This window comes from Micrasema longulum, unplaced genomic scaffold, assembly GCF_059751315.1.
Source record: "Micrasema longulum isolate JH-2025_06_02 unplaced genomic scaffold, ASM5975131v1 h1tg001779l, whole genome shotgun sequence".
Lineage (NCBI taxonomy): Eukaryota > Metazoa > Arthropoda > Insecta > Trichoptera > Brachycentridae > Micrasema > Micrasema longulum.
This window is the reverse complement of record NW_028278954.1, coordinates 209,158-220,933: the sequence shown is the minus strand read 5'-3', so window position 1 is coordinate 220,933 and position 11,776 is coordinate 209,158. Positions and strand designations below refer to the sequence as shown.

The 11,776-nt window shown below is 32.2% G+C and overlaps 1 protein-coding gene across 1 annotated transcript; it reads left to right on the top strand.

Moving 5' to 3' along the window:
* On the top strand, positions 1–5,128 carry LOC148274014 (uncharacterized). The gene is made up of 6 exons (XM_088237751.1): positions 1–140; positions 214–453; positions 528–630; positions 698–804; positions 3,141–3,245; positions 4,559–5,128. The coding sequence occupies exons 1-6, from the start codon at positions 60–62 to the stop codon at positions 4,916–4,918; spliced, it is 996 nt and encodes a 331-aa protein (XP_088093877.1). The 5' UTR covers positions 1–59; the 3' UTR covers positions 4,919–5,128.
* The last annotated feature ends 6,648 nt before the right edge of the window (positions 5,129–11,776 follow it).

Genomic DNA, 11,776 nt, shown 5'->3' with positions numbered 1-11,776 from the left:
TTTCGAAATATCTCTATGGTAAATATTTTCTAATTTTTCCGGAATTGCCGTAATTCAAAATGGAGAGCAATCCTTCAAAAGGGCAATCTAGAGACTGTGATATTTATAAAGCCATAACAGAAATATCTTTTATGAAAGAAGTATTAATTTTATATTTTTAATGTTCAATTACTTTATATGTGTTTATGGCAGTACAATCAATGTTTATTCTAGAGTTATTTGAAATGCTGGTATGACCGTCAAGAATTAGAAAAACAAATTGGGAGAGTGCACGATGAATTGAAAAATACAAGATTAACTGTCGATACGCTACGAACTAATTTGACAGAATCAAAGAAACTTATAACAGAGCAACAAACAATCATATCTAAACTTGTTGCAATAAAAAATGACATCAAACATTACAAAGACGATATAGCGGCGAGAGAAAAACGTATTTTCGATTTAGAACAAGTAAATTTCAACACTTTCGATTTTGTTGCCATCTGTCTGAGTTATATTTTTAACAGTGTTGTTTCATGTTTTAGGAACAAAATGAACTCGTAAATCTTCACAAAGTTGAGGAAAAAGCGCTAAAAGATGACTTTAATAAAAAACTTGAATTATACAAAGTTGAACATACTACTGAAGGTGAAATATTTTGGTTTTCTTTATGTTTTGTTTTTTATTATTTTTTTAATATCGCCATTTCTTCTAGTGAAAAATTTGAAACATGAATTGAATATTGTAACCTCTGAGGCAGTTTGTAACGCTAGAAGACAGGAAGAAGAAAAATTACAGTTGTTTGTAGTGAAAGATGAAATGGTAAAATTCAACAATTAACACATTATTTTTAATACATTGTTAAGCTACTTTAGAGACCTTTTGTATGGAAAACATGTTAACTAGTAATGGGTATATTCAATTTGCTACTGCCAATAAACTAATGACTTCGGACAATAAAATAAAAAGGTACCTTATAATCTTTTACAGAATATTTTATTTTCTCTTTCTTATTTTAGACAAAAAATTTATTCCTGTCTATTTATTATAGTAGCAAAAATTCATAAACATTTCTTGTATGGGGTTCGAACAGGCCATGCCTTTGTAGGATTTTTTCGTGTACTATTTTTACTGTTAATATGTATTTCATTAATTAGTATTTGATTCCTAAGTAATTATCCTTTATTATGTTTTTAATACTCTATTTTACTTTGATGTTGTAATTTTTTTTTTTAATATGTATAAAAAAATAATAATAAAAAAAAGATAAGTAAATATGAAATAAATAAAAAAATAAGGTAGATTGCTCTGAACTATTGTGATAATAAATTTTCGCATTCCACATATAATAATTTTAATTTTTAGTTTCAGTCATTATCACAGTACTAATTATTCATTAAATTGACGGGTGCCGGAACGCCATATAAATAAAAAATACAAAAAGTTTTTTTTTTTTTTTTAAATAACAACAAAAAACCATCACGCCGTTTCCCCGTAGGGGTAGGCAGTGAGGATAGAACGCTATTTCACTCTGTCTTTGCATACAGACCTCGCTTCCTCTACATTCATGCATCTTCTCATGCACTCACGCCGATTATTCCTATTCTTGACATGTCCATCTTCAAGTTTTTAATGGACTAGATCGTGCCATGTATTTCTCGGTCTTCCTCGTTTTCTGCATCCATCAACACTCGCATCGTAGATCCTTTTTTTCACTGTCCATTCGCTCTACATGTCCAAACCAACGCAACACCCCTTTCTTGATTCTATCGATAATGCAAGTCTCAGCCTTACATAGTTCACGGATCTCGACATTTGTGCACCTATCATATACGTTGTTTTACTATACATTCGCCTGAGGGATCGCACTTCGACAGCATTTAACCTTCTTTCATAATTATTTTTTCAATTCCATACTTAGCTCTCATACATTAGAGCACTAGAACTCTATTGTGAACTGCTAGTTTGGCCTCCTGCGATAAATATTTGTTTGCCAAAGTAGATTTCAGTGCACGTTCACCCTGTTCCCGGCACTCACCCTTCTTTCAATATCTTTCTCAGTCTTTCCATCCCTTTCCATCTTTCCATACTTCCAGATACACAAAATAAATCAAATAATTAATAATAAAATTCAAAAAATAAAATTATAATTAAAAAGAGCGTTCCAACTGCTCGTTGTTCTTATTTTTGACTAAATAATATTTTTTTATTTTATTATTATTTTTTCACGCACATACATGAAAGTTTTACAAAATATAAGTATATAAACAACATTAAATTTAAAAAATACAATATAAAGCAACAAAAGATAGAACAGTGTTAAGAAGTAAAGTTGGTATAAAAAAAGAAGATTATATATATTAGGTATAAAAAAAAGAAGAATATATTTTGATTAAAAAAACAATAACTGTAACCGTTTGCAAGCACAGTGGGTAGATTCTGAAATCAATTCGTTCGCTAAAAAATGTTATGAGGTGTGCAATATTAGTATGTTTGTATTCAATTTTATTATTAATAAGTGTCTTAACCCCAGAGTAGGTTTAAACTTATTTTCACTTGTATTTTTATATTTATACATACTTGATTAATGTTATTTTTTATGCAAAATTTTGTCTATTTTTAACGAGTACCTATACCTTCTTACTATATTTTATACTCTTACTGTAATTTAAAAAATTTTAAATGCTTTAATTCCATATAGTTTTTGTTGTTACTTTTGATTTTGTACATAAAACTTTTTTTTTTTAAATAATTAATATTGTATTTAGTTTTTACATAACCAATAATGCGTTTTCATTATTTTCTGTAACGTTGAGTTTTTTTTATTTATTACAGTATGCTTTTTTGGTTCTTACACATCTTTTGAAAAAAACATTGTGTTATTTTTTAATAAAAATATAACTAAGTATGTTCGTACTTAAGTTATTTTTCTAAGAGCCTTAGGAGAGTACATGTGAAATTAAATAAAAAATAAAATAATATCGTTAGTAAAAATATATTATTTGTATCTAAACCATGAGGTACGAGTCAAAGCGGTAAGGCCGTTTTTATACAAATTATTTATTATTATTCATATCAGATATCAGATATCTCATATCCAAGAGTGATGATAATTTCAAAATACGACAGTGAAAATTAATATTTTGTCGCCATTTTAGATTAATAAACTTGTGTTGGATTATGAAGAAAAATTACAACGTGCGCATGCGCAATACATGTGCCTCAAGGATGAAGTTCGCGCAATGACTGAAAGATACAAAAATGTATGTATGAAATAATATAGGAGTTTTTCCAAATGTTTGTAGATAAGGACTGGATTTCACCAGTGGTGTAATCGGGCCGGAGCGCACCGGAGCGGCGCTCTGGCACTTTTTATCTGAGCGGAGCGGCGCTCCAGCTCTGGCCAGAAACAAATATTACGTTTCAAAAAAAATCTACTCAAGTCTCTTCAAACAATTTGAAATAACAACAAACGTATTTATTGCCGATAACTGGAAAAAGTCTAAACATGTGTGTCTGTGTGTGTGTCCCTCCTTCCTCCCACTTCCCTCTCACTTCACCGTAGTGGTGGCGGTGCGCTCCGGTACTTTTTTGTTTAGGACTACACCACTGGATTTCACCCCGTAGGGCAGTAATGGCGAACCTATAGCTCGTGGGTCAGACACTGACCCACCCTGGCTCTCTAAATGACCCACGCGTTGATTTTTATAAACTTTTTTTTCCAAGTGACGCCGAAGGAATTACCGTTTTTGCGGGAATTCAAAATTACTAATAAAATATCTTCTATGCTAATTTGATAGTATTGATAGACCTTTACTTATCATTTTGAAAATATAAAAAAGGGTGATATTTCCCTATTGCATTTGGTGTTCTAATGTAGTGTCTATGCACCATCGGGTGCGGATAGGGGTATAAAATGAAAGCACCCACCCCTTTCCCAAAACCGTTATTAGAGACTCGTGTCTTTCTACAGTTTCGCATATTCACTATCAATTTTTCAGAACGAATTAAGATAAAATATAACATTAATTTACAATCAAATCGCGAAAATTACAAAACATAGAAACTTAAATAGCTTTCATTGTACTCCTTACTAAAGTATTGTCAATTTGTGGTCGATCAAATACACATAGATAAGGTGTCTGGTGATATTTATGTATTCGGGTCTCTTATTCTTCGATGGCGCTACAGCCCAAATCGAGCCTCGGCCTCCTTCAACTTTTGCCTCCAACTCCGCCTGTCTTCAGCAGCCATTTTCCAATTTGCAACTTGTAGAAGCTGTGCTGCACCTTTTTTACTTCATCCTCTCACCTCAGTCTAGGTCTTCCAATCGTTCTTTTACCCCCTGAACGTACCTCCTTCAAAACATATGTAACCGAAATGTTTTACTAAAATTAATTCCAACGGTATTTTCGATTAATTAAAATCGTAAGTTATATATATATATAAGAGGATATAAAAATCCTCCCGTTAATATTAACGGGATGATTTTTCAGATCCTCTGTATATAAAATCAATTGATTGTTACGCGGTATTGCAGAGTATCACAGATAATATTATGATTGAAAATTTTCAGAAAATCGACATTCTGGAACAAAAAAATTTACCCCGCACTAATGTTGTCCCGCCAAACGTTGTTCGAAATATAACATCGAACGTCGCATCGGATCTTCAAAACCACCCAGAGCCGCATTTCGCTCGAAACCAGTTCTCCGCATCTTCAGATCAAAGTAAGCGGCAAACTCCGCAAGCTCCGGGACCCTACAGACTCATGCCCAAGGGAGTGGGCAAGCAAAATAACTCAAATAACAACTACAACAGTAATAATTGCAAACCATTGCAAGTGTATCTTACGTCTCCTAATATAAACGTCGAAAAGCCCGTAAAAAGAAAGCTTTTTAATAAAAATGCCGATGAGTTTCAAGAAACGGAATAATTAAGGGACATGTTAAAATTTTTATTTATATGTACGTATCGTAGACGGAAATTTAAAATGCTGTAGGTAAGGGAAAATTGAAGACTGTTTAAAGCGAAGGTTTGTTTTTATTTGTTTATTTAAAACTTCAAGAACAAAGAATAAGTTCTTTAGCGGACTTATTGCTAAAAGCAATATATTCCAGCCAACCAAAAAACAGACTAGTCAAAAGAAGAGATTGGTGAAAATTTTGTATTAAAAAACCATAAATAAATAATAAAAGATACATACATCATATGTTAAAATAAAATATTTAAAAATAACAGCTGTTTTTTAAATGGTGTATAAGGCTTGCACATTTATAATAACATTTTTTAAAAGTACGTTATGTTATACGTATAAATGATGAGGAAAATGTGGGATCAGATAATGAGTTTGGAAGGTGAGAAAGAGGAACCAAGGAAAGAGAAAGAGATAAAAAAAAACATTTAAAAAAAAAGGAGTAAACACACAGGAGTTCAGGATTCTGGGGATATACATATAATAATGTTTCAGGCGTTTTTTGAAGGTGGAGAGAAGATGCATTTTGTTCGTTTTATGTAAAAAAAAAAATGTTTATAAATGTACTTTATAATGTATTAAAAAATTCAATGTAATGTTTAATAGTGTAAACAAATTAAAAATTAATAAATTAATTAAAGCTTAAAAAAATGTGTTCTGTTAGTAATATGTAAATATCAATTTCAGTTTCGCAACATTTATTTGTTCAACGAAATTTGGTATTAATAATTGACAAAAACGTGAAATATGATTTTATAAAATTTTGTTTTTCCTCTCTTGAAAAACTCACACTTTGTCCATTAAAGCATTTCATTTCGCTGACGATATGATAAAAATGTAAAATGGGTTTGATAGTCCTCATTGGAGTATTTTTTATTTTTTTAAATCCATTCTTAATATTATGAATGCGATAGTGTGTTTGTCTACTACTTGCCTGTGTTTTCTTCTCGTCGCAACGGAAAGACCGATCGACGTGATTTTTTGCATAAAGATACCCGGAGAGCCGAGAAGTTTCATCTATCATAAAAAAATATTACTCCCTGGGGAATTTCTTTTGTGGAAATGTTTATTAAAACCAAAACAGAATAACGATAATTCGTCGCCAATAATGGCGATAAAGACTAATGGACCGTCGTATTTTTTGCTTTGCGATAGTTGAAAGACCGGCAATCGAGCCGGCTACTTTTTATCCCATGAGAAAATATCATTTTATAGGAGAAATTCTTGAAAATTCTATATTAAACTCTTTGAAATTGCCCCATCTCAAGGACAATAAAAGCTTTTAATAACCCATAGATTAAAAACAAATATTTACTTTGAAAAGTTTTAAGTTTTATTTTATTTAATACCTATTTAAGTTAAATAGTAAGCGAAACATATTTATTTATTAATCGAAGATTTAATTTATTATAATACCAATGATATAATATGATATGATGGTTTTTGAAAGGGGAAATTTAATATAATATGATGGTTTTTGAAAGGGATGAAAATATAACTAAATGTGAGATCAGTGAGAACGGAGATATTCTGGATTAGGTAGAAGAATTTGTGTACCTGGGAAGTATGTTTACTAGGGACGGAAAGCCCGAGAAAGATATTGAAAGGAAGGTGAGTGCCGGGAACAGGGTGAACGGTGCACTGAAATCTACTTTGGCAAACAAATGTTTATCGCAGGAGGCTAAACTAGCAGTTCACGACGGAGTTCTATTGCCAACTCTAATGTATGAGAGTGAAGTATGGAATTGGAAAAATGATGATGAAAGTAGGTTGAATGCTGTCGAAATGCGATCCCTCAGGCGAATGTGTGGTAAAACGATGTATTATAGGTGCACAAATGTCGAGATCCGTGAAGTGTGCAAGCCTGAGACATGCATTATCGACAGAATCAAGAAAGGGGTGCTGCGTTGGTTTGGACATGTAGAGCGAATGGACAGCGAAAGAACTGCTAAAAAGATCTACGATGCAAATGTTGATGTATGCAGAAAACGAGGAAGACCGAGAAAGACATGGCACGATCAAGTCCATCAAATACTTGAAGATGGACATGTCAAAAGTAGGAATAATCGGCGTGCGTGCATGAAAAGATCTATGAATGTAAAGAAAGCGAGGTCTGTATGCCAAGATAGAGTGTTATGGCGTTCTATCCTCTGCCTACGCGGCGTGATGGTTTGTTTTGTATATCACTATTTATTTAAACTGAGACCCTTAAAAAGAATCTATTGCTTTATAATTTCATTAAATGTTTTATAATAATATGTAAGAATACAAAAATGTACTATTTCATGCAAATAAAACATATTATTAAACGTGTTATATATCAAATAATGTTTTTCTTTAAATCATACCCCTTTCCACCAACAAATTAATGTCAGTATTTGATTAGAACTTTTAGCATAAGTACCTACTTATGTTTGCTGGATTTTTTCAATAGAAGGAAATATTTTCATTCGTCATCATCATCATCATAATTTATCTATCCTCACTATGGATGTAAAATTACGTAATTTAACCAAAAGTCGCGGTAAAATACCGTAATTTACGGTATTTTACGGTAATTTTCGGTAAGAAACGAATTTGACGTACTTATTTTTATTTTTCAAAGATATAACAAATACGAGTAGCTTTGTTTTAGGACACTTTACATGACTGCAAAAACCAGGTTTAGGTCCATCTGGTGGTTGTCGAGATTTATTAGAAGTATGGGACGTTCAAGGTTATTCAGTAAAAGAATTATTATGTTTTGAAACTTAACAGGATCGGTGGACATAGGGTCCTAAGTTAAACCTTAAGTTTGTGACCTTGAACGACCACCGCTCATGCCACGATTTTAAAAAAATGGTGCTTAAAATCAGTTTTTTGTGTATAATTACGTCCCTGCCTTCAGGGACGTATTTTAAAGAAAAAAAATATACGAAAGTCTGAGAAAATAAAATTTACTTAAAAATCGTACTAAATTTATTTTTCGTAGGATCGATACTTTCCAAGATACACGTTTGAACATGAAATACATTTTATCAAAATAACGGAAAAGCGCTATTAGCACTAACTTTTTACTAATTATTTGATAGTTGACCTACCAAAAGTCATCATCATCATCATCATTCCATGTCCGCTACCTAGTTGGAGCATATGGTGTTCACAAAGATCCTCCAGGCATCTCGGTCGGATGCCAGCTCCTGTGCATCCTCACAAGTCAGGTACGCATCTCGTAGTTGTGACATGAACTACCAACTAAATTAGCAGCGGAGGTCTAAGACGCTGAGAACTTGATGCCTCGTTAAGCAGGCTAACCTGAAGTAGCATTATATAATATTAAATTATTTTTATATTATAATGTACGCTGTTTAAAGTATTTGTAATACCTACCGCCTGTATATTTGTAAATTTCAATACTTTTATCAGAATGGATGTAAAATTGCGTAATTTTACCTAAATTTTTAATTAAAATAAAAATTAGTTCGTCAAATTCGTTTCTTACCGAAAAATACCGTATTTTACCAAAATCTGGTCAAATTCCCGTAAAATACCGCGGTAATTTTACCACCTTGCATCTCTAATCCTCACCCAGTGGTCCATAGAGCACTGTATTGGCAGTCTAATGCCAGCGTATCTCGATTATTTTTGTTGCATGGAAGGTAAGATGATCACTCTTGCGCTTGAGGTACCAATTCAGGGACAGTGAAATATTGCAGTGCTAAACCACCACAAAAACCAATATTTCACCTCAACCCTGCCAGGAAGCGAACCCGGGACGTCGAGAGTGGTAGGCGGATGCGCCAACCGTTACACTACAAGGCTGAATTATCGCCACTCGATTTCCTTTTTCGTGTTTTTTATCTAAGAGTAGGCTTTGAGTCGAAAACTGTCGTCCGGGACTCTGGTTATATTTCACACACAAAACTGTATTCTCCATCCGCCTGGACACGGAATTTGCATTTGTACCTACGATTTAACTAAATATTTTTATTTTCGGGTCATTTTAAACTAGTTTTAAATTATTGTGCTTGTGAATTACTCGTATTATCGCTTAGAGGAGGGGTGCTCAAACGGTCGATCGCGATCGACCAGTCGATCGCGATCGACCGTGCGGAAAGCTAATATCTATATATGCTACGGTACACCCTACCTAGGTAGGTAGGGTGTATCGTGTATGTACGACAACCCTGCATCACACATACTTGCAGTCTCTCAAGTCGATCGTAAGTAGTCTAAAAATATTGAGGTAGATCGCCAGCAGTTCAAGTTTGAGCACCCCTGGCTTAGAGTATATACATCTATTATCGTTTGAATCGAATGTGATTTGAACCTCAGACTTATGTATTGTGCAAATATGTACAAGCTCTGAAAAAATGCCATGTCCATTAGGTAGGTAGATAATAATGTACATATTTACGTGTATAAATAAATACTTACATGAAGGCAGTTCTTATATTTCCTTGCGATTATTTTATGTTCTTACTGCTCTAGTATTTTGCGAAATCGAGTATGCATAAATAAAAGAAAAAAAATACTCATTATTATTTTTAAATATGAACAAAACAATTTTTTTCGATGAAATCAGCAACAATATTTTAAATAGTACCCACGGATCTATAATTTAATTGTATTTTTTAAGTTAATTCTTATTTTACAATGCATGGAGTTTGCTTATGGAACCATTGACACCAACCAATATTTATATATTTTTTTATTTTCAAATCATTCCCATGGAAGAATAATATTAATCGTACCGTCAAACATCTCAATTTTGCCCACTGCCGAAATCTTTAACAAAATCATGTAAGAAAAATTACTGGTATTATTAAAATTACATTTGATAAGTACATTTTGATAGTTCCATGGCAAAATTCAGTTTACCGCCAGTTTCGGTTGATTACATGAAATTTGAAGTTAATATTGAAGGTCTGTTTTGAGTTTGTATTGAGGCAAGAGGCAAGTAAATTTTATATATTTCATTGCATAAATAAAAACAACGCTATAGAAAGTATTTCTGTTTATCTAGTTTAACAAACGCAATAGATATTTGAGTGGGCGAAATTCTTTTTGATTTCTTAGCTAGTGATTTGACAATTGTGCCCACGTCTAGGGTTGTCGCTACATACAACTTTTTAAAAACATTTTTTATTTTATACGCTAAACTACCCGTTTGCGAAAAAAACATTATCGAAGACAAAAACCAGATTACAAAAAAAAAATACATCAGCCGACCCGAAAAAAATGCAAGCACCTTAAACAAAGTAGAAAATATAAAACAAAATTAAGTAAGCGACTAAAACATGATTTTAAACGAGGCAACCGGATGTTTTGTTTAAACTGGCCCAGAAATAAGACTTTTTGCCAAAAATTTAACAAATAAGATTGAAAATTCTGATGGGGGTTCTATTCAGATGCACGCTGAAAATGATAAGACGCTGTTCTCTTCATCAAACTTTTTATACTACACAGCAATTGGATAACACTCCATCCGATTTTTTTCTGCCATCGGGATCAAAAGATACCCATACCTTACAAAAGGAGAACATTGAAAAAATTGACATAGCGACACAGACACCACAGACTCTGATGCTAACTTAGTTGATGTGTTGATGAATCGACAGATTTCAAGATATTCATTATAAGTCATCACGATGAATATCAACGTTCCTCCGAAACTTAGGCCAAGGAAAACGAAGAAATAGTGTCAGATCCGCTCGAAATTAATAACGGTAAAGAAGGTGCTTTCATTTTAGTAAAGTTTAACACTGTTGATACGAAAAACAACAAATATTAAGTCGGTAAACTTATTAGCGTTTCAACAATCACAGTTTTAATATTGTTTTGTCATTTATTAGACGCAAACGTAATGGTATTTTTGTGTCGCCTCAAGTTGAGGATGTTGCTGATATATTTAATTGGAACATAGTGAAATCTTTGCCTGAAGCTGTCACCTTGCGTCAAGGTTTTCATAAATTCAATGTAAACCTTAAAAACTGCAAGATTAAATAATTTTCTGTGAGTAAATTAAAAATGGTTATTCTTCTACAAATTTTTATCTTTACCTTTCAAAAACAATTTGAAAAATGCAAGAATATCCGACCACATTAAAAAAGTTTAACATAATTAAATTTGCCGACTTTTTTTGTGAAATTATGAAAACCATTTTTTTTATTTTAAATGTTTTTTTTGTATAAATATTTTTAAAAGGCCAAAAAATATAAGAAAACATCGAAAATATTACAAATTTTGTACATAAAATACAATTTCAAAATATATGTAATCTTGCAAATAATTGCACTGCTGTATTTAATTAAAAACAAAGAATTATTTTTTTGTTTTCTACTTACCCATTTAAAGAAAAATAGTTTTGAGAGCTTTCCCCCTTAATTACGAAAATCGCATCAGAACTGAAAAGGTTTGTAAAAAAATTGCAAACGCGGTTTGGCTTATGCATAGTCAAACACGAACAAAGTAAAATAATTAGAGAAAAACTCCTTTAGTTTTGTTAAAAATCCAATTATGTGCCTCCCTGACACACAAATCCACATTATATAGAAAAATAAATTGAGGAAATAGTTGAAATGTTGCCCACCTATTTTTTGATTTTATCATGATGATGCCTCAATGATGCTATTTTTTTAAACAGAAACAGCATGTTTCACCCAGAAAGTAATAATAAATCGTATGATAAGGATGATAAAACCTAAAATAACAGTTAATGACCACGTGGGCAAAATTGTCAACATGTGCAAATAATTTTGCCCAGTGTATTTTGTCTTCGAAAATTGCATAAATAGGAGAAAAGCAAACGTTGTGTACTTGTAAAAATGCTCAGAATAA

What these genes read in the sequence shown, in the direction of transcription:
- LOC148274014 (XM_088237751.1), top strand. Translation starts at nt 60, where the DNA reads ATGGAGAGCAATCCTTCAAAAGGGCAATCTAGAGACTGTGATATTTAT. An exon ending in AAATATCTTTTATGAAAGAA is followed by an intron (nt 141 to 213) that starts GTATTAATTTTA and finishes TGTTTATTCTAG; the next exon opens with AGTTATTTGAAATGCTGGTA. An exon ending in TTGTAGTGAAAGATGAAATG is followed by an intron (nt 805 to 3,140) that starts GTAAAATTCAAC and finishes TCGCCATTTTAG; the next exon opens with ATTAATAAACTTGTGTTGGA.